General features: G+C 43.9%; 1 protein-coding gene across 1 annotated transcript in view; it reads right to left on the bottom strand.

Moving 5' to 3' along the window:
- The window catches only part of GARNL3 (GTPase activating Rap/RanGAP domain like 3), an 88569-nt gene that overhangs the window by 33112 nt on the left and 32029 nt on the right, over positions 1–23428 (bottom strand). Inside the window, exons 8-17 of the mRNA XM_085855156.1 lie at positions 23311–23337; positions 18956–19031; positions 14820–14918; positions 13956–14059; positions 12785–12893; positions 6264–6309; positions 5975–6081; positions 5527–5642; positions 5226–5330; positions 1593–1667 (exon numbers count right to left, since the gene is read on the bottom strand). Of these exons, the coding sequence (XP_085711282.1) occupies positions 1593–1667; positions 5226–5330; positions 5527–5642; positions 5975–6081; positions 6264–6309; positions 12785–12893; positions 13956–14059; positions 14820–14918; positions 18956–19031; positions 23311–23337 (864 nt within the window). The remainder of the gene's footprint in view (positions 1–1592; positions 1668–5225; positions 5331–5526; positions 5643–5974; positions 6082–6263; positions 6310–12784; positions 12894–13955; positions 14060–14819; positions 14919–18955; positions 19032–23310; positions 23338–23428) is intronic.

Here is a 23428-nt window from a genome sequence, read left to right on the forward strand (position 1 = left end):
TTGTGTTTTCATTAAATAACAATGGAAGACGGGGACGGGTGGCCATGGATCTCAATTATTCCCCCATGTCCCCCAACATCTATCTCTCTGAAGTAGTGTACTTTGATGGGTTTCATGAGTACACATAGGACACCTAATTACAAGCTCAAAATTCAAGCACGGTGTCAAGTCAATTCCCATTTACCAAACCCAAGCTTTGGTTTGGTGGCGAAAGAACCAAAGATTTTACAATTTTTAATTGGTGATTAAGAACACCTGCTTGAACATTTCCTAATCAATCTACTTGCTGAAAACTGCAGTGCATAACCTCTTATAGCTTTTCATATTCCTTAACCCATTTAATGCACGAAACCAAAAGGTCATTTCGCAGATGTAGCAGTTCATCCTTTGCAAACAGCTTATGCTGAACTAGTAATCTGATTTTCATTGAATCGTTCATTCACACGATTTATTAATACGAGAAAAAGAACCCATCCTTACTTATGGACGGGTTAATTCCACCACTTCTATGATGTCTAGATCTGTACACAATTTGTTGATGGTTGCATAGAGGTGTGATTATATGACCTTTGGGACTCCTGTGAGTGTGCACTCAACCCGAGATTTTCAAGAACTATGGCCAAAACGGACAGATATGGTCAGGCCAACTGGGGATATGTATATATGTATATATATATATATATATATATATATATATATATATATATATATATATATATACATATATATAAATAAATAGAAACTCCCATGCTCTGCCAGCTAAGGAAAGCTGCATAAAGCAACCAAAAAAGGCTACGCAAGGTAAGCCCTTTGCCGTTTCAAACCCGACCGGGTTCCTCTACAGCTGTAGACATTCACAAGTAGTACATACATGAGAATCACAATGCTACACACCCCCATCAGCCGCCAGAATGGTTTCATCACTTGTTGGCGAGTCATCAGCGACAGCGTAGACATAAACGAGCACCATCGAGGCTTCCAAGCATGTACCACATGCAATGCCAACAACAGTTAACACATAAATAACAAGATCCAATCATGTATCTCATCTGAAATTGGAGGGGATAACCAATCAGATCTCACCTATTCAATTATCCCAGTTTGGATTGGCCAATAGGATTATACCAATTAACTCTTCTCATGTTCTTCTAGCCAAATGAAGCTGCATAAAGCAACCAGGAAAAGCTGCACAATTATCAACCAGAGATGACATATTTGTATGTTTACTTATTTTTTTAACTAATAGTATATTTTAAGAGTATTATCAACTTTGAGTTGATATATGGAGGGGATAACCAATCAGACCTCACCTATTCAATTACCCCAGACTCTCAAGATCATCGGCCTGGCTCCAAACTTCATCAAAATTCCAAAAACTTTGAGTTGATAAAATCCTTCAACGCAGCGTGACACAACCCTTGACAGAGACGACATTTCCTCCAGTACGCACGCTCATTCAGAGTTCCTCTGAGTGGCCAGATACTTGCTGGTATAAAACTGCTTTGAAGGACCAATTGAAGAGAACCCATCCACAGTGACCCATGTCGGTTGCTCATTTAAAGCAATGCGGTTTACTCTTGCGGTCAACTCACCTCCCTGCGGCTTCGCCCCGTCGAAAATGTAGGACCAGGGAAGTCTCCCTTGACAATGATCTTCAGCTTGAGTGCCTGTGGTGGCCAGGAACATCGGGTTATCATGAACTATTTAATTTCAATCTCTCGAACACCAAGCATACCATTTGGTCTATTGGAATAATAGGTCTACACTGCTGCCCCATGCTGTCAATTTGCAAAAACTCACAATCAGCTTAATATCCAAGAGCTATTAATAAAATTTTTGTAAAAAGGACAGCAAGTCATAGTTAGACAATGGACTTGAGCAACAATGAATCAACCAACAATTTAATCTTCAAATCACTGCAGTTCGTGAGAAGTCGATTCTGGTGGTTTTCTGGATAGCATTCCATTAATTCAGCCATGCGGTAATAAAGGAAGGCCTTGAGGTCCAACTTACCTCTTTCAATCTCATTTAATAGTGCCGGTTATGCCAATCGTAGGTGAATATGAAGTTTTAATGAAAAAAAAAAAATCAACAATGTTTGAGAAAGACATCACATCATTAACAAACCTTGTGGGGATCGACAATCAAAGTGCGGTTTTCCAATAAATTGCTGAATGTTTTCCCCCTTTTCCCCCTTTCCAACCACATTTCCTCTCTCAACCCCTTCCCTTTCCCTTTAAATCCCAGACCTCCTCGTCTAAGTAACCCTCCATTTTGTCTCAGACTGTTTATCTAAATCTACCCCCATCCCTACACCCGACACACTTTGCCCCACCAACCCACACACGTAATTTTCTATTTCTACAATTCAATTTGAGCCCTTTGGTTCCCCCAAACACAGCTCAACAACGTACATATGATTAATCTCACATTATATTTGTCGCATTCCTCTTTCATCGATGAGCTTGTCCATATTGCACGCATGACAATGACATATTAGAAGTCATATATGGACATTTTGAGTCAATGGACAAATGAAGACAGCAGCATGAGTTAAGTGATTGGATCGGGATGCCAAACAGGCGAAACCAAGACGAATGAATTTTAACACTGTATTTCCAACCACATGAACAATAGTCCAAACAAAGCTTTCAGATGACATCACCGGCGTTGAATAATAATCGGTCACCTTTAGTGTCACGTGATGCAACTTAGATATTGACCTGGAAAGGCTTGTGATGTTTGAATAACTACAGATAATTAATTAATCAGTACCGAGATATTAATGGGAATCGATAGATTGGTACCAGCCTTATGATAACATTTACATTTTAACAATGACATCATTGAATGAGTGGTACACACGCAGTCATGACCGTCTCATTAGATATAACTACAGCAGAGTCGATGTCGCACCATCGCAAACCCCCATGCCTCCTACGTCAAGCAAAGTTGAGAGATGGCATAAAGTTCCACCAGGATTAACCAAATATCAAACTTTGAGTTTAAATTTTTTTTTCTTTCACGTTTTGACCCCTGGTCTAAGGTGTCCATCATTGCATTTTTTGGTATATGACCTTTTGACACCACCCCAGGGGTCCCCATGGGTCTACGCTGCTCCTGCAGCTTCTTGCAATGTGGTGATCATAAAATACCAAGTTTGGTGAATTTCTGCCCAACTGTTTCGGAGGAGATAGCGAGACAGACAGACAAACAGAGCCGATTACAGTATCCCCTCGTATTTTTTTCAAAAAGCGTGCTAACTCCAAATAGTATCCATTGTCGTCGTATCACCTGCTGCCTCTCTCGTGAGTACAACACAACATTGAGTACTCATGTGGGTGGTAGTTACCTTTGCCACCGTTGGTGGACGGAGGTTATGTTTTCACCTGTCTGTCTGTCTGTCTGCCCGTCTGTGAGCAGGATATCTTAAAAGGTTCAGGACGCATTCAGATGGAATTTGGTGGACAGCTTGGGTGTGTGACAAGGACAAATTGATTAGATTTTTGGTGAATATCTGAATCCGGATGCTGGAATTCTTTAAGTGATAATTCACCGTTGAGAAACGGGGTTAAAAATGATGTCGAGCACAGCATCTCAAAGTGTTATGGATTTATTCGGACAAACTTGGTGGACAGGTTGGGTGTGTAACAAGGACAAATCGTTTCGATTTTAGTGAAGATCCAGATGAGGACCTGGATCCGAGAACGTTTCAAGCACTTCCTCACAATTAAGAAATGGGCCAAAAACCAATATACAACATAATTCAAAACGTTGTGGACCAGTTATGACAGAACTAGGTGGATGAGTTGGGTCGGAAGGTGACAAGTACAAGCCGTTTATATGTCAGTGAAGGTCCGTGTGCAGATGTGGACTATCAGTGGGATACAAAACGTGAACTACTCAGCCTGGCGGAGGTGTGCGCTCTACCGAGTGCCGTTCTCGTTAAGTTCTGTAATATATGCGTACGTAAGAAATAGCTGTGCCAATACACACTCACCATCACTCCTGGTAGTGCGGATTACACAGAAAACCAATAGCAGAGGATTTTGGCAAGGTTAATAGTCCACAATGACCTACTCTTTTCCAGAAAAACCATGGGATCCCTCTTTGTGATGCAGTTGACTGTGGGGGAATAAAAGGAATTTAAAAAGAAAGAATTGAAATGAGAGAGAGAGAGTCAAAAACACAAGAAGAAGACTTTTAAACCCATGATGCTCACGACACCCCCAATTTGATTAACATACATATCGGATGCCTTCACTGACGCCAACGACGATCGCTTCACTTGAATGTAACGTAGATTGAATACTTAATGTGTGAAAGCGTTTATGTGGCTGTAGTACCAACAACCAACATTCGGTGTACAGAACTTGTGGGATTATTTTTTGGATGTACCGGTGACTAAATTCAGGTCAGCCAGCTTAACACACCCTCAAAAAGTCACTGTGATCCATGATGCATCACCCCTCCCTCCTCCACCCGGCATCACACCAACAATGAAATTATTTCAGGTTGAAATTGACCCTGCAGGTGAGCAAGGAGAGGAGCTAACAAGAAAGCCCTCGGCTAGTTTTGGAGAGTTATCGCTCCCACTCTGCCCCATCGATTCCCAAAATGTTCAGGTATAATGGATGAACTCCAAACAGGAATGTGTCTAAATGGTGTCTACCTGTAGTGTGCGTTTGTGCTGATGCGCTGGATCAGAATGCGGATCCACTTTCGTGCAAACAAAGGCAGGAATTGGAAGACTGACAGATGCCGTGTTTAAATATTTGAGAGGGCCCCCGGTTGATGTGGAGGGGAGACTCAGGTTATAAGACTGAGGATGAGAAATGATGAGGATGGAAAATGGAACTACGTGGGGTTAGAAGAGGTCCGTTGGTCGCTTGATGCAACAGTATCAGGAAGTAGGTATTGAAAGAGAATTGTGACGATTGATATACTTTTGGAAAGAGACAGATGAAGGAGAGCAGGAAATTGAAATTTGAGAAAGGTTGCGTGGGGTCGTGGTGGATGGTGAAGAAATATCAGATTTGAAGGAAAGGCACCGAAGTCGAGAGAGAGAGAGAGAGAGAGAGAGAGAGAGAGAGAGAGAGAGAGAGAGAGAGAGAGAGAGAGACAGACAGACAGACAGACAGACAGACAGACAGACAGACAGACAGACAGACAGACAGACAGACAGAGAGAGAGAGGCCGGTGAGGTTGTTCGGGGCATGACCGACCTGCCCGATGTGCACGAACTTTTCTTGCCTTGCCTCCTCCCTGCGCCAGGCCGCACGTGGCGACTCGGGTAACACGTCGCTGAGCGAGCGACGGTTCAGCATGCTCTGTACGCTCCGCAAGGCACACGGGCGCGTGCTTCAGGTTATTCGGGCCTGCATCGGCCTTTTTTCTGGCACACAAAAAAGGATCAACTGTACCTCATGAAAATGACCAACATCACAAAAAAAAAACAAGTGTTTCACGAATGAATGTACATATGGGGACAGCGGTTTACCGGTGCACCTCTTAATGAGCATTTACCTTGTACAAGTCAGGCATATGGTCTTGGTACATAGATCGGAGGAGCATGTCCAACGTCCTTTGCCTCTTCTGGGCAAAGGTCGGCGTCTCTAGAGTTGCCTTCTCTCCATTAATAACTGGAAGAAATCGACAGCACATTGCGCGACATGGTGAATTTGACCGGCAAGGCGTAAGGATCTCACAGGCAAGAAATGGTCAAGCTCATCTTAAAAACACAAACAGTCATGTGGATCCCTCATAAAAATCAAAATCCTTTCAATACAGCCAATCATGATCAGAAAAAGATGGAGACAGAGGCAGAGCACTTACTGGAGAACATGATAGATACAACACACACACACTACTTTCATGCCCTGTTCCACTAATCGAAGAGATCAAGAGTTGCGATTCAAATTGTGCAATCATATGACCAGCTTGTCCTTCATCGAAGCTGGCAGGAAGGACACACGTTTTACAAGCAGGAAGTCTCGGAACTCCGCGTGGTCTGTGAAGATCGGTGGAGTAGGTAGCGGTGGGCCAAACAATGGGACGCTCTCTTCTGAGAAGATCCGCAATCTGGGCACAGATCAGGAATGGCGGCAAAATTACAATTGGATTTCAAACCAGATAGATTAGAAACGTCGGTTTTGGTGGCAAATCCTCGAAAGAATTGCTGATGATGAAAAGTATTTCAACATCAATGGTAAAACACAAGTACGATAAAGGAGTTTGGTTCATATGATGAGGTTGAGACTCACCGGTAGCTGTCATTTGCTCTGTTGTATCGCACCAGAGCGAAAATGTCTGTGAATGGCATTAAAGAAAGACGGATCTTTGCTGATGTGATGTCATGAGGTCACGGCGGAAAGCCATCGACGTGGTATAAATGGGGATAAAATGCAATAGCAAACAGTAAATCTTACTTAGCTAGACCACTGTGTTAGATAACCACCTACTTTAGCAACCAAAGCTACGTCTGCGAAAGGAGAGTCAATGGCCAAAAGGTTCCAGAATCCGTTACGGATCGGGTGTCTGCAAACCATAATGGCTAATGGGTGGTGTTCAAATCGAAGCAGCTGTAGAGGAGTTGCAAACACACCTGACAACATGGATAAAGTGGCTTAACACGGCTCATGGTAATGGAAGCTGTGTTGTAAGCTCTACAAGTCTACAAAAGAAGTGGCAAGGTCCCTACAAGCCCAACGTGCAATAGAATTTTTTTTTCTTTTTTTAACTTCCATCCCAACTTTACTCAAACTACAATCTGTCATTTTGATAGTGAAAACATTGCAAGAGGAACATGGCATTCTTCAAACAAATTATCAAATTATTGTCTCGTCTGTGCACTTAACTTGAAGCCATCTTCATATTATGGTTGAATGTGGTGGTCGGGTGAAATTTAAAATAAATAATAAAAGATAATTGTGAAGAGGATAGGAAAGAAAAAGGAAAACAAACATATATATATATATGATGAGAATTGCAGAGAGAATGTGAAGGAGGTTTGCAAGCGATAGGAGTGAGGGGAGAAACATGTACAAGGCACGTGGTGGAAGGAGGAGGGGGAAGGGGGAGTCATAAATCCCACCATCTTTGCATACTCTATAATAATAAATGTCAGTGTGTGTGTGTGTGTGTGTGTGTGTGTGTGTGTGTGTGTGTGTGTGTGTGTGTGTGTGTGTGTGTGTGTGTGTGTGTCTGTGTGTGTGTGTGTGTGTGTGTGTGTGTCTCCGCTGTTTCTCGACAACCACTGGTCCGATCTAATTGAAACTTGCCAGGTATGTTGCTGGGGACCTGAGTATGTGCCTTTTCAAGGTTTGATATTAATCGGACAAGTGGTTCCCAAGTTATGGCCATTTATTTACCAACCAATGACAGGACACGTTGCTGCGTAGGCGTGGCCGATGGGGAAGAGATCCTCAGCCGCATACCAACGTACAGACTTCTGGATAGTGATGACACTGTATTCTAATAATTTCTCGATTTCTTATGCGCATTTATAAATAAACACAATGCCACAATCCAGTTGTCGTTTACAAGAGCAAAGGAACGGCCTGTGCAGTTGTTTGAAAGTTTTTTTTGGCTTTTATTTTATTTTTATTTTTTGGTTTGCACGTACAGCCACGCACGTACGGCCATGCATGTACGGCCACGCGAGAGCGAAGGAACGGCCTGTGCAGTTGTTTGAAAGTTTTTTTTGGCTTTTATTTTATTTTTATTTTTTGGTTTGCACGTACAGCCACGCACGTACGGCCATGCATGTACGGCCACGCGAGAGCGAAGGAATGGCCTGTGTGGTTGTTGTTTCTGGCACACGGTGTGAAAGTTTTTTTTTTTTTTGCACGTACGGCCATGCACGTACGGGCACGTACTAGTATTATTGAATCACTGGATACATTGAAATGCTTATCAGTCTTTCATCATCAATCTGGAGAAGCCAGCACTTGTGGCTTTATTTCATTTCCGCGCATGTCATAACCTCGAGAATCTCTTAAACTAAGCCGAATTACAAAATTCAAGCTCCAGAATTGAAGTTAGCAGCAGTTCCAACGCAAAAACAAAAGTGTTCATTTGTCCAATTCGGACATATTTGATATTTTGCCATCTTTTTCATCCCGTTTCTTATGATGATGATGGGTGGTGGAGGTTTAAATTTTGAATCTCAGCAGCGTTCGAGTGATCACGTTTTCCTTTGTCCTCATGACTGTTTCCAAAGCAATTAGTTATTTTATATGAAGCAGGTGTGCTTTACAAAGGTTATGGTTTCTCTTTGTGAGTTTCAAAGCAAAATACATTTGATAACACCAGATTTCCAAGCCGTATTAAAGAGTTTTCAAAATTACAGAGCCAAATTTTTTTATACCCATCATGATAATTGGCAGCTTTGTATAAATGTTTATGCACATCTTCTTGAAACGTTTGTATTGCGTAGTTGTTTTAATAACTTGTTTATTGAAATTCCCCCAAAACAAGGATGAAAGCGGCTCAAGGTTTTTGGGTTGTATACAGTACATACTCCAGTCAGTAATCACACTGACTCTAATCCGCTGATTCCCAAAAAATTGCTGATATCGGCCAAGCACTAATATGTGTGTGTGTGTGTGTGTGTGTGTGTGTGTGTGTGTGTGTGTGTGTGTGTGTGTGTGTGTGTGTGTGTGTGTGTGTGTGTGTGTGTGTGTTTCTCTGCTAACTCCCACACATTGATAAACCAACAAGCAAATCAGAACTAGGCAGGCAATCTGGCAATCTCTCCCTCTCCCTCTCCCCCCCTCTCTCTCTCTCTCTCTCTCGTGTCCAGGCGGTGTTTATATCCAGACCTGTCCAGGTGGTTTCTGTGTCTCCAGACGTGTCCATGTTTGTCTCCGGATGTGTCTGTCTCTAGACATGTCCGGATGGTATTTATCTCTGGACGTGTCTGGGAGGTGTTTATGTCTGGGCAGTGTTCATCTCCGGATGTGTCCTGACAGTGTTTGTCTCTGGACTGTGTTTATCTCCGTGCATGTCCAAGAGGTGTTTGTCTCTGGGCGTTATTTATAGTATGACTGGTAGAAAATGGATTTTAGACATAAACGTTTTCCATCTTCATTGTTATTCTATGCAGAATCATTTTGATGAGACACTATGAATCGCAATTAACGCTCCACCACATGTCTGCCTTCCCTTCCTCTCACCTCTCGCTGCCTTCCCTTCACCCACCCCGCCTCACTCACCCCACACCTCTCTGTCTCCCCCATCTCAGTATTCCCATCAGCGGAGCGACGGGTGGTATTTTATAGTAATAAATGGATGGCCCCTTTGTGCATATCCACAACAGTAAGTTGCAGAGCTCATCCCATGAGTCCGAGTTAAAGGAAGTAGACACCGGCCAAAGAAAGAAAGACGCCAGGAACATGCAAGAAACATTGTTTTGTCAATTGCTAACCAAATAAATCAACAAAAACAAATAAAGCAATGTGAAAAATAGAGATATTCAAGTACCCATGGAGTCGAATTTGAGAGGAATTAAAAGGCTTCCATATCGGTGGTGTCATGGTTAGAGCGTCCGGCCTGAGGCTGGGAGGTCGGCGACGTGTACCTGGCAGAGTCACACCGAAGACTTCGAAAATGACAATGGACAAATACATCGTGCATGGGATTTGAACCTCGTTCCAAGCATCAAGAGCCATAAGTTCAAAGTATAATGAGTAAAAATAAATAATTCAGAATTAATAACTACGCTGTTTCAAAGTTATGGTCAAATTTGTGTGCACTCAGACCTCAGTCCTTCACGTTGCTAACTTGCCTTCATCAACATTGCCATAGGTTGAGCCCCGAGACCTTGCCATTTAATCTTGTTCTTCTGTTAGAACTTGTAAAGTGAGGTTGCAATGGGAATTGAAGGAACAAATTAATTTTCGAGTTCTAAGGTGCGAACGTGACGTCAATGAGGTGTTGGACAATGGACAGCACAGCCGATAGGTGTACGCCTGCATACCTTGGGCATTTTATTGTTGCCATCAATAAAATAAACTTTCAAGAAACACAAGTGAATATTATAAAGATAAAGACGTTCCGTTTGTTCCTGTCCACTCGATCAAAGAGCGTATATTCATGTTGATGATATAGTCAGATCCCAAGAAAGTTATTAAAGTTTACAAAGATAGTAATTTAGTGGCTTCAGGGGGGGAAAAAACAACAAAATAGCGTAAAAATGCGACGGGAGTAATCTGTGGTGCGGAGGTAGCACACCTTGCTTTCAGCAGCCTAGTCTGGGTTTAATCCCCAATCCGTCCCTCGGGTGGATGATAAAGAAACCACGGTGTCTTTCGTGAAGAGTCGGTAAGTTATCACCAACACCCTGACCAAATTACAGACTCTGTTCATATGAACGTCATGCCGGGCCCAGCTGGTTCATTAAAAGACTTGGGGCAAGAGTACACGCTCTATGAGCTCCTGACCCAAATTTAATAGGACAGGATGGGACAAGGAGAAGAGTAATCCATGAACTATAAAAAAACAATTAGGTGTTTAATCCCTCGCACAAATGCTGTGTGCATAATGTGGCCTTCAACTATGACAATGTTGTAGGCCACAATATCCTTCGTCACAAGTGCTGTAACTCACAAATGTGGATCATGTGGCCCAACAACTATGCAAATTCTGTGGAGCACAAAGTCCTTAATCACAAGTATGGGGTCGATCATGCAAACCACAACTATGCCAATGATCCCCAAGGATGAACAAATCAACTGCTTAAATCCCAACCACAGAAGCCTCAACAACATCAGCAGAACTCAAAGGACAACCAACCAGCAGGTCAGAACCAGGCAACCAAACCAACCAGCAAATTAGAACCAGGCAGGCAAACCATCCATCAAGTCAGAACCAGAGAGGTAAACCAACTAGCAAATTAGAACCAGGCAAGCATACCATCCAGCAAGTCAGAACCAGGCAGGCAAACCAACCAGCAAATCAGAACCAGGCAGGTAAACCATCCAGCAAATCAGAACCAGGCAGGCAAACCATCCAGCAATTCAGAATCAGGCAGGCAAACCATCCAGCAAGTCAGAACCAGGCAGGCAAACCAACCAGCAAATCAGAACCAGGCAGGCAAACCAACAAGCAATTCAGAATCAGGCAGGCAAACCAACCAGCAAATCAGAACCAGGCAGGCAAACCAACCAGCAAATCAGAACCAGAGAGGCAAACCAACCAGCAAGTCAGAACCAGAGAGGCAAACCATCCAGCAAATTAGAACCAGGCAGGCAAACCATCCAGCAAATCAGAACCAGGCAGGCAAACCATCCAGCAAATTAGAACCAGGCAGGCAAACCATCCAGCAAATCAGAACCAGGCAGGCAAACCAACCAGCAAATCAGAACCAGGCAGGCAAACCAACCAGCAAATCAGAACCAGGCAGGCAAACCAACCAGCAAATCAGAACCAGGCAGGCAAACCAACAAGCAATTCAGAATCAGGCAGGCAAACCATCCAGCAAGTCAGAACCAGGCAGGCAAACCAACCAGCAAGTCAGAACCAGGCAGGCAAACCAACCAGCAAGTCAGAACCAGAGAGGTAAACCAACTAGCAAATTAGAACCAGGCAAGCATACCATCCAGCAAGTCAGAACCAGGCAGGCAAACCAACCAGCAAATCAGAACCAGGCAGGTAAACCATCCAGCAAATTAGAACCAGGCAGGCAAACCATCCAGAAAGTCAGAACCAGAGAGGCAAACCAGCCAGCAAATCAGAACCAGGCAGGCAAACCAACCAGCAAGTCAGAACCAGAGAGGCAAACCAACCAGCAAGTCAGAACCAGGCAGGTAAACCATCCAGCAAATTAGAACCAGGCAGGCAAACCAACCAGCAAGTCAGAACCAGAGAGGCAAACCAACCAGCAAGTCAGAACCAGAGAGGCAAACCATCCAGCAAATTAGAACCAGGCAGGCAAACCATCCAGCAAATCAGAACCAGGCAGGCAAACCATCCAGCAAATTAGAACCAGGCAGGCAAACCATCCAGCAAATCAGAACCAGGCAGGCAAACCAACCAGCAAATCAGAACCAGGCAGGCAAACCAACCAGCAAATCAGAACCAGGCAGGCAAACCAACAAGCAATTCAGAATCAGGCAGGCAAACCATCCAGCAAGTCAGAACCAGGCAGGCAAACCAACCAGCAAGTCAGAACCAGGCAGGCAAACCAAACAGCAAATCAGAACCAGAGAGGCAAACCAACCAGCAAGTCAGAACCAGAGAGGCAAACCAACCAGCAAATCAGAACCAGGCAGGCAAACCAACCAGCAAATCAGAACCAGGTAGGCAAACCAAACAGCAAATCAGAACCAGAGAGGCAAACCAACCAGCAAATCAGAACCAGGCAGGCAAGCCAACAAGCAAGTCAGAAACAGGCAGGCAAACCAACAAGCAAATCAGAACCAGGAAGGCAACAAACCAACCAGTCAAAACCAGGAAGGCAAACAAACCAATCAAAACTAGGAAGGCAAACAAACCAATTACAACCAGCCAGGCAAACCAACCAGCAAATTAGAACCAGGCAGGCAAACCAACTAGCAAGTCAGAACCAGGCAATCAAACCAACCAGCTAGTCAGAACTAGGCAAGCAAACCGACCCACAATTGAGAACTAGGCAAGCAACAAACAATCCAGTCAAAACCAGGAAGGCAAACAAACCGATCACAACCAGACAGGCAAAAAAAACCCAAAAAAACCCTGAAAATTGGCATCCAACAGACTACATGAAGTAGCAAATGAACGAACAACCTGTAACTGTATAGGATACGAGTAAAATGAGAGCGAATCATAGAGGGCTTGAAAGATGCCGCCATCTCATCCCCCTCCTGAAAGACTATTGTCACGATGTCATTCCCAATGTGTCTCTTTCTCTCCACCTGAGGCCATGAAACAATATCATTGTTATCACATAACACAATTAAATAACTCGCACATGTGCATCCATGGACAAGACGAAGCTTGTAGGGAAAGTGAAATAAGATATAGTACATTGTACAATCTATGCTGTGTGTAACTACCCAAAACACACACACACACACACACACACACACACACACACACACACACACACACACACACACCAATAGGAGTTTTGTAAGTAGTGAAGATTATAAATGTTTTACTCGGAAGGGAGATTTATGTCAGAGTAATTGTGGATAAGTCACTAAAACAATCAATACAATGCCAGGCAGTAAGGAAAAAAAAGCCTCCCATTTTAGGATGCATTAGCAAGCAATGGCATCTTTTATGGATCAATCACAAGAAGCAGTGTTATCATGACATACATCTTGCTGAGGTTTCATCTCGAAAGCACTATGCGATCATCGAGGCTAAACGTGGACAAACCAAGCGCAAGCTCTGCTCACCTGACGAACGTGCAGGTGCTAAAATGTTCCATTATTGGGAAAGAGAAATGTTGCGCTGGATACATTCTTCGATTAAAGCCGGGGCCATTTACTTATGTGTGCACAAGGAAGGAGGATTGGGGGATTGGGTAAACTTGGAAAATTAAAATTGGGAAACGGGAGAGCAAAGAGGATAGGGAAGTGTGGCAGGAATGGGTCAGAGAAGGGAAAGACGTTTGGTATGAGATAGGACTAAGGGCACAGGGGAGGGAGAATGGTGGGGTAATCGGTGTGTCTGGAGCAGACAAATGGGGAGGGAGCAGAAATTCTGCCAGGTTTGCAGACGCAATAAATACATAGCCTATTGTGGAAAATAAATGACCAAAGTAAGTTCCATCAATCCATTCACAGTCGAACTCTGGAGAGATTTCTTGATTACCCCCACATGTAAAAAAAAAAAACAAATAATTAAACCCAATCTTGCTAACATGGCTGTGGTCGGTGTGAATTCGCCAGATGGTGTGCGAAACGTCGATACTCTTTCACATGGAACTCCGTCTCCATCGAACGTAAACTCAAGAACGGTGGACAAACCTGTTGCCGGTTCTCCTTGGAATATGGCAGCAGCGTAGATACGTGGAATATGACCTCATGCCGCTTGTACACCGTGAACACAGCTTCCGTGCCCGTCGTGTCATCTATAGGCCATGGCATCGGAAAGAACAATCCATTAAGGTCTAATCAAATACCATTCCTACACCCCCCAGAGATGTGTAATGAATGAACCTCCGGAAGCATTTAAAATGGCTCTCCAGAGGAGGTGAGTGAACACTTCACTAAAGCGCTGACCTTCGACCCCCTGTCTGTGCCATGATGAAGTGCTCGAAGGAGAATTATGCTTATTCTGTGATTGTGTGGTTTACCAGAATAGTTTCACAGGATCCATAATTTAAGGCCACGATTGCACTTGAACCGCGGGACCCTAGACTTGTCCTAGGCCGCGTTACGTAAGCCACACTCATGAGGCGGAATGTGTTTTCCAGTTGAGCTTTCAGATAAAGAGGGGGAAGAAAAACAAATCACTTAAAGTTGAAAATTGTAGACTTTTGTTTGTTTTTGCTTTTACATCCTGATCGGCTTTGCAGTCGTGAAGGCAAAATGATGCCGAGGCCTTGATTTTATGGCATACGACGCTCGCCAAATTAACGTGCTCTCGGGACAAAATGCCCCGGTATTGAATTTGCAGCCAAAGTGGTCCTTTATTTTTTTTTTATGGGAATTTCAATTTAGAAAGGGAATTGATTTGATTTTTTTGTTTTTTTTTCACAAAAAGGGTTGATAATTATGCGTTGGCGACAGACACAATGCCACAGCACGATCAATCGATTGAACTGCTTTCTCTCTGTACTGGACAATCCATACAATTCCATGTTTGTGCCACGTCCGCTGAGATCTTACTCTTTGTGTCGAGACCTCCTCTGTAGGCCGTCCACCCTTTCAGTGTGATTCGCTCTCCAAGAAGTTTCAAGAAGCGCTCAAAATCTGGGCTTCCCGTCGCTGCGGAAACAACGCACGATCATTGCAACCACCGATGCCAAAAGCCGAGGCTTCCTCGGCAGAGCTCCACATGCTCCTGAAAACATTGGTCCGTTCCATGCTTCCTTCACTTTGCTATGACGTCACACACCTATAACCTGAACCCTCAGGTGTGCTTTTACATACAAGCAAAGCATGACATCATTGACATTATACTCACAAAAGAGGTGTAAATTGAGAAAAAAAAAAAACAATGATAAAAGGCAGGGAGGAGAAGGAAGGGAAGACATGTTTAGTTAAACTTTAGTAAATGTGCGGTCACATTGCAGGATTAATAAAATAGATGGGAGAGGGATGCGAGAGGTTACAATTACACCATTTTGTGTATGTAATGTGATTTTCCCCAACCACCCTTGCCCTTCCACTCCCCCCCCCCACCCTCCCCCACCCCCAACCCCACATTGGTGCTCTTTACCATCCAAAATTAAAAATATTTCAATATATATATGCACAAATAAGGGTGAAGAAGTTTTGTGGGTATCCACATACATACGTATACTGAGAGTGCTGTGATGTATGGTGGGTGGTTCCATCTCCGACATATTTCCATTTGTTACTGGCAGTTCGTCAGGGGTGTGTATTGGCCCCCACACTCTTCAGCGCTTGTTCGGACTGGATTTTGGGGAGGATGTCGGAGAGATTAAGCTGCGGTGCATGGTTTGGGAATGTCAAGATCTCTGACCTTGATTTCGCAGATGATGCAGTCATCTTTGCGGAGACTCTAGATATCCTTTTGGGGGCCCTCGAGGTGCTGAATGGGCAGTCGGAGAGCTGCTGGGATTACGGATTTCCTGGGTCAAAACAAAGATCCAGGCTTTCAATGACGTCTTGGATGTTGCTATTTTGTGTGTACCCGTTTGTGGTGAGGATGTTGAGGTCACAGAGAGATTCACTTACCTTGTGGTGATATTCATGTCTCTGCAGGTTGTGTGCTGGAGCTAAATAGACGTCTAGGTTGGGCCTGGGTCATGGATTCACTGGATCATGGGGTGTGGCGCTGTTGGCACCTCTGCAGGAGGATGAAAGTCCGAGTCTTCAGGTCCTTGGTGCTTCCAGTCTTACTCCACGAATGTGAGCCTTTGACTCTGACAAAGGATCTGAGATGGAGACTTAACCCCTTTGGTACCAGGTCTCTTCGGAGAATCCTCGGCTATCGCTGGTCGGACTTTGTGTCCAACGAGCGGTTGCTGAGAGAGACTCAAATGAGATTTGTTACCTGCATAGTCCGTGAGCATCAGCTGCGGCTGTATGGACATGTGGTTTGTTTTCCTGATGCTGATCCTGCTCACCAGATTCTCTCAGCGAGGGAGTCTCATGAGTGAAGGCCAACGAGACGACCATGTGCCTCGTAGTTGCAGCAGGTTGATTAACATCTCAAGGAGGTGGGGATGGGCCAGGCATCTGGTTGGGGGATGGCCAGACGGAGGCTCGTGGAGCACCGATGGAATGTGGGCACTGCGACGCACTGCTCCAACACATGCTCCCATACCTAACCTGACCTGACCTAACATACATACAAATGCATTTATAGCGAGGCGGGGCAACATAACCGGAACAAGATGCACCCCCCCCCTCCCCTCTCCCAACCTGTATGTATGACACTGACACTGACTGACACACAAACACACACACATTCATAAAGCATCAAGATGATTGGTATTAGCTAAGATGAAGTTGTAGATAAGCAAAGCCACAGATGAATACAGTGGAAATGAGGGAAACACATTAACAGCAGGGTAAAGGGACACACACACACACACACACACACACACACACACACACACACACACACACACACACACAAACACACACACACACACACACACACACACACACACACAAACACACACACACACACACACACACCAGAGTGGCACTTGGAGGAAGAACAGTTGAGGGGAAGAAACACCACGAGAAAAACTTTTAGTCCAGAAACAACAGACAGATTTTGTTACAGTTTTACACCGGTAACAAAAATTTACTCTGGAGTGCAAAACAGCAATGATGGACCAAAGGGCCAAATTTCCTTGTTTCACGTCGTGCATGATCGTGCGACCACCTCGTTACACTCAGTGTCATCTCATGGAGACCGTGGACATTGAAATTTTAATTTCTGTTCTGAATACAGAAAATAAGTTTAATTGCAAGAGGTCCAATTCCTGACAAAGCCTCGACTTTCAAACATGTATGTGCAGTACGAGCTCCTCCCCTCCCACTGACGAGGGTGTCACCCGACGCATGAAGCTCGATTGCCCAAAGTACACAATTATTTCTCTTTTCTTTCTTTTTGATTAACAATTAAAAGTTGTTGTTTTCATTGTGACGCTGACCTTCAACAGCATCAGCAATTTTTGGTGCAGCAAATTTTAAGGAAATTAGCCTGAGGTTTGGAAATGTACGATGATCAGATGTGTGTGCGCGTGTGTTGTCCAGATGTGACCTGGTATCGTCACCAATCACAGTTAGAGGCGTCTCATTAACCAGTGTCCAAGCCAATTGGCTTCAGTCACAAAGTGGATGGAACAACGATGTGTTGCTCTGACGAGCCCCAATAAGGCGAACACTAGTCGGTAGCTTCGCTTTTCATCTCCTTGGTGACAGCATTTGACCTTGACATATTTGCATTGCTCGAGGCCCTTCTGAGATTGCAGTCATCACAGCATTTATTCAGGTCAGAAAACTTCAATAAATAAATAAAAAATAAAAAAAATAAAAAATATATATATATATATATATATATATATATATATATATATATATATATATATATATATATATATATATATATATATATATATATATATATATATATGTGTGTGAACTCCTGTGCTCTTCTAGCTGAAGAAGCTGCATAAAGCAACCAGGAAAGAGCGACCGAAGATAAGCCCTTTGCTCTTTCTAACCGTTCCCAGAGTTCCTCCACAGCTGTAAAGATGTTCACAAGTCGTACACACATGAGAGCATGGGAGGAATCCATTTATTTATATAATCCAAACCACCTGACTTTAATTGATTAGGTGAGAACTTATTGCTTATTCCCTCCATTCACAGGTGAGAGATGTGGGCGGGTCTTCGTTTTCATTTATTTGTTGACTTCTTTTGATGTTTACATGCGGTACATGCTTGGGAGCCTCAATGGTATGCATTTCTGTCTGCGCTGTCCCTGAGAAGTCACCAACAAGCGATGAAGCCGGTTCGGCAGCTGAGTGGGTGTGTAGCATCGTGATTCTCATGTGTGTACTACCTGTGAAAGTCTTTACAGCTGTGGAGGAACTCTGAGAAGGGTTTGAAACAGCAAAGGGTTTACCTTGGTTGCTCTTTCATGGTTGCTTTATGCAGCTTCTTCGGCTGGAAGAGCATGGGAGGAGTGGATTTATTTATACAATACTAGCCACCTGGGTTTAATTGATTAGGTGAAAGCTGATTGGTTATTCCCTCCATTCACAGGTGAGAGATATGGGTGGATCTTCGTTTTAATTTGTGTATATACATATACATATACATATACATATACATATACATATACATATACATATGCCGACCCGGCAGCACCTCACCATTCTCCGACTCCCCCATTCCACCAATACAACCTCGCATTAAACAACATCCCCACCACAACCTCACTATTCCACAACTCCCCCAATCTCCCACCTTCTTATTTCAATTTACACCTCCAAATGATCCATGGCGACATTTGGAATCTGCATTCACACCTTCAGGCAGTTTCTTAAGGAGTTCCTTCTTCTCCCTTTGCCATTCCAGAGTAATGGTCATGCTATTAATAAAGTATTGTTGCAGCACATTTTGTGGTCTCAAACAATCACCGATCTCCCCAACCCCCCCCCCCCTCATTGATTACATTACGATTAAAAAAACATTTCGTTTAGTCATCAACATGTGAGACGGCAGAAGCATTTCATCAACACGTCGTCACTAAGAAGCACAAATTGTCACAGCACAACGATGTCAACTGCTATACTGATGCAGGATCCACTCACCATTGCTGAACATCTCATCATCGGTAAGCTGCCCGGCCTTTGCGTACAAAACCCCAAACTTGAAGTTGACAGAACCCTGTAAAGTAACACACGCAGAAGGGACACTTCACCGCAAATGAGCACATCGCTGTGTCCTGGAAACACAAATCTATGCAACGTGATACATTTGGCTTTCATTTTCATCTGGAAATGTATGGAATCACAATTTTAAAAATAATTTTTAAACAAAGTCAAGGCTCGTGGAACAGCAAGAACATGGATGGTGAACAAATAACAGAAGTGGTGAACAATGAAGGTTCAGGGAGGACACACGGTGTGGACAAAATGGATAAAAAAGCAAGTTTCAACATAAATTTAACAGAATCCTTCCTCCCACAGGACGTCCCTGACTCCTTGGTGTCTCTCCCCAGCTATTGTCTCCTGCAATTTGACAGGCTTGAAGCACACCCCAGAGGTGAAGTTGCACTCTATATTAGTAACTCAATTTCTCACTGTCTGTGAACTGATTTTATACCTCCCAAGCCCCAGGAGTACCTTTCAACAAGGCTTCCCCTCCGCTCCCACCTCTTGTTTGTCTGTGTGTTGTCCCATTTTCCAAACAGTGACAACTCCATCGACTGTACATCTCTCCATCAGACAACATGGACCAACTTTTAATCACTTATCCAAACTCTCTCTTTCTCATATGTGATGATTTCAATTGTCACCATGTAAATTGGCTAGGTGTTCAACCTCTCTCACCAGCCATGGCACTTCAGCAAAGGTCTTCTGTGACTCCAGGGGACTGACTCAATCTGTGAACCTTCCGACGCAGATTTCTCCCAATGGCAAATCCTCCTTTTTGGGCTTGGTGAAGACAAACTTCCCTGCAAATGTCTCCTGTTCTTCCTCTACTCCAATGAGTTAATCTGATCATGTGCTTGTGAAAGTCAACATCTCGCTGGCAATTCTCAGAGCTGCCTCATTGCCGGCAAGTCTGGAATTTCACTCAAGCAAATTGGCAGGGTCTGCAAGCAGCCATCTGTCTTCAGGACTGGTCTCCCATATCTACTGCCCCTGATGTTAACTCAGCCTGGGAATTCTTCCACAGAATATCTCTCTGTCTCTCTGTGTCTCTGTGTCTCTGTGTCTCTGTGTCTCTGTGTCTCTGTGTCTCTGTCTCTCTCCCTCCCTCCCCCCCCGTCTCTCCCCCTCTCCGTCTCTCCCCCTCTCCGTCTCTCCCTCTCCGTCTCTCCCTCTCCGTCTCTCCCTCTCCGTCTCTCCCTCTCCGTCTCTCTCTCTCCGTCTCTCCCTCTCCGTCTCTCCCTCTCCGTCTCTCCCTCTCCGTCTCTCCCTCTCCGTCTCTCTCTCTCTCTCCGTCTCTCCCTCTCCGTCTCTCCCTCTCCGTCTCTCCCTCTCCGTCTCTCTCTCTCTCTCTCTCTCTCTCTCTCTCTCTCTCTCTCTCTCTCTCTCTCTCTCTCTCTCTCTCTCTCTCTCTCTCTCTCTCTCTCTCTCTCTCTCTCTCTCTCTCTCTCTCTCTCTCTCTCTCTCTCTCTCTCTCTCTCTCTCTCTCTCTCTCTCTCTCTCTCTCCTTTTCACCCTGTCATGTGCCCTCGGTCATCTTTTTTTCTACTTTGAAATCTGCCAATGTCACCGCATTATATAAAAAGGTGCAAAAACAAATCCTCTTAACTGCAGACCTATCACCTTACTTCCAATCATCAGCAAGGTCATGGAATCCATCATCGCAGTTGACATAAAATCATTCCTTTTCTCCAATGATCTCATCTCAGATCATCAATTCGGATTCAGACCTGATCACTCTACCTTGGACATGCTGTTCCGACTCTCCCAACAGTGGATGGAGGCCCTCAATGTTCGACAAAATCAGCAGGGCCATCTCTCATACTTTCGATACAGTCTAGCATCCTGCCTTGCAGTTCAAACTCTGCATATGGCATCCAAGGCCAACTCCACTGATTTCTTATATGAATTACTGACTTCCTCTACTCTCTTAGCCAATGTGTGGCTCTCAACGGAATCCCTTCATCTCCTCTGCCTTCAAGGCTGGAGTGCCCCAGGGCAGTGTTCTGGGCCCAGTCTTATTCCTGATTTTCATCAAAGATCTCTCTGACTCTGGAAAATCCCATCTATTTGCTGATGATTCTACTCTCTGCCGTAACAACCCTCATCCTTCAGACAGGCACGCTGCAGCCTCTTCCGTCTCTTCAGACCTTGCCAAAATCACAAGCTGGTCAAACACTTGCAATATATCAATCCTGACATATCCCACACTCTCACCGTCTACCCCAGAAAGGACCGTCTGCCCCCCCCCCAACCTCTCCATCTATGTTTTTAACAATCCTCTGGAGGAAGTTCAATCATTCAAACTCCTTGTTCACCTTTCAAAGTTGTCCTGCAAAGCCAGCTGCTGACTTGGCATCCTCCGTCGTACAAAGTCCTTCTTTGGCACACCTGAGCTCTCATCCATTTACAAGGCCAAGGCCTTCAAGATTATTGGAATGTCCTGCAATGAAGCTGGGTCTATGGGCCTCTCACTTTCCCATCACAGACACGTCGGTGGTCTCTCTGTCTTCTCTGATCTCTCTGTCTGTCTTGGACTAAACTGAGCAAACAAAATGTGACACTATCACCATCAATAAAGAGATCAAATGTCAAAAGCACAAGTGGTCGAAAACATTGTTGCCGAGTCCAGCACTTCCTGGTAAATGCCTTTGCTGAATGCACACAGCCTTTATGAGAACACATATTAAAGTTTAAATTGTTTGTGCGATCCACAGAGCACGTGCCGTGCATGCAGTGAAAGTTCACAAGGACAAGGTGAAACAACCCACCTTGGCAGCATTTTATATATTCCTAAGTATCTGTTGACTTGAAAACAACAAACCAACTGGGGATGATATGACAAGGATATCTATATATTATGTACACAAGGAAGGTGTAAATTGAGAAAATATTAAGTCAGGGGTATTGAGGAGGAGAGGAGAGGAGATAAAGGAAGCATCAGGGAAGTTAAGAAAGGGAGCAGGGCAGGTGTGAAGCATGGTGGGGGGTTGGGGGGGGGCATGAGGAGTTGGAGGGAAAGAGGCATGTTTATGTCACTGAATCAAACTAGAGAGTTCATAGAATGCGATACCCTACACAGGGTGAAAGACCTTAGGGTCCTGAGTTTGAGCCTTTGTCATCCATTGAATTAACACCGGGTGGGATTGACTCAGTTTGTCATCTTTCTGAGGTTGTTGAAATGAGTACCAGTGTACTGGGGTAATAACCACTCAGGGAAACCTGTGTAGGAGTGGTGACCTGTCCAGGACTGTACTACTTGTCAATGAAACTACCTTAGCAGTCCTATGTGGCTTTACTGCAGGAGAGGAATGGTATTATATATTATTATCTTCACCCCAATACTGTACCCTCCCTCTTACATGCCATGCCCTCTCATATTATACAATACATTGATACATCGCATCTTTTTTCTTTTTCTTTTTCTTTTTGGATACATATATAATCGAGGCGCGTGGAAAAAGTTATTTGGAGGCGATTTGTGTTCTACAGTGTTCAAGTATATTATTCGTTTTGAATAAAGTATTAAAGAGGTTTAAAGGCGTATAAATAAATTATTTTGTCTTTTACCCAGTCTATTACATCACCCAATCCAACACGTTACATTAGTTATTCGTGCCTCTTGTTTGTGTCCTTTATAACGTCCTTAAAAACAGGAAGTTTCCTGTTTGGAATGATTTTAAATTTAGTTTGACTGCCAGGTCGGCAGACGGAGTAAAAATATTATCTAACTCCTCTCTGCGCATGCATGATTGGGATGATGAATTCAAAGCCAAAGTACGGTAAAGCAAGAAATTTGTCTTCCTATTCATGTTCAAAATATAATCTTCAGTTTAAATAAGTTGTTCTTTGACCATAAACTGATGAGATGGACAGATGGATGGATGGATGTACCTGAACCAATTGTTTAACCCTGCTTTTTGCTTTGTGTGCATGGGGTAATGACAGTACAGAAACAATTTATTGAAGGTAGGGGTGGTAAAAAAAAAAAAATCATCAGTTTGCCTCTATTCTCGGGAGATGATCCCTTCCTTTACATGTGAGCAGCTGGGACTGGTAGATATACACCTTCCTTCAATTGGCAAGGTGATTATGTCCAGGATACTCCAAGACAAAGGATGATCAGATTACAATTTGTGTTAACATTAAATGGTGTCTATCAGTCAGAGTGGAACGCACTTGGATTTTGAAAGGAGTACACATGAACACAACTCAAGGTCTCATCCCAATTACACGATTTGTGCAGGTCTCTAGAGGAATAGGCGGTGAGGCGATGTGAATACTAAACTCACCTCCTGTTCCTCCAACACCAGCAGGTCCTGAAATGAGACAGACAGACAGACAGACAGATGAAGAAGGAAACTAGTGTGTTGTATGTGTATTATGTTACCTCAATGTATCGATCAACTA

This window comes from Eptatretus burgeri, chromosome 14 (genome assembly GCF_056783735.1).
Source record: "Eptatretus burgeri isolate ZD-2024b chromosome 14, Ebu_testis_v1, whole genome shotgun sequence".
NCBI lineage: Eukaryota > Metazoa > Chordata > Myxini > Myxiniformes > Myxinidae > Eptatretus > Eptatretus burgeri.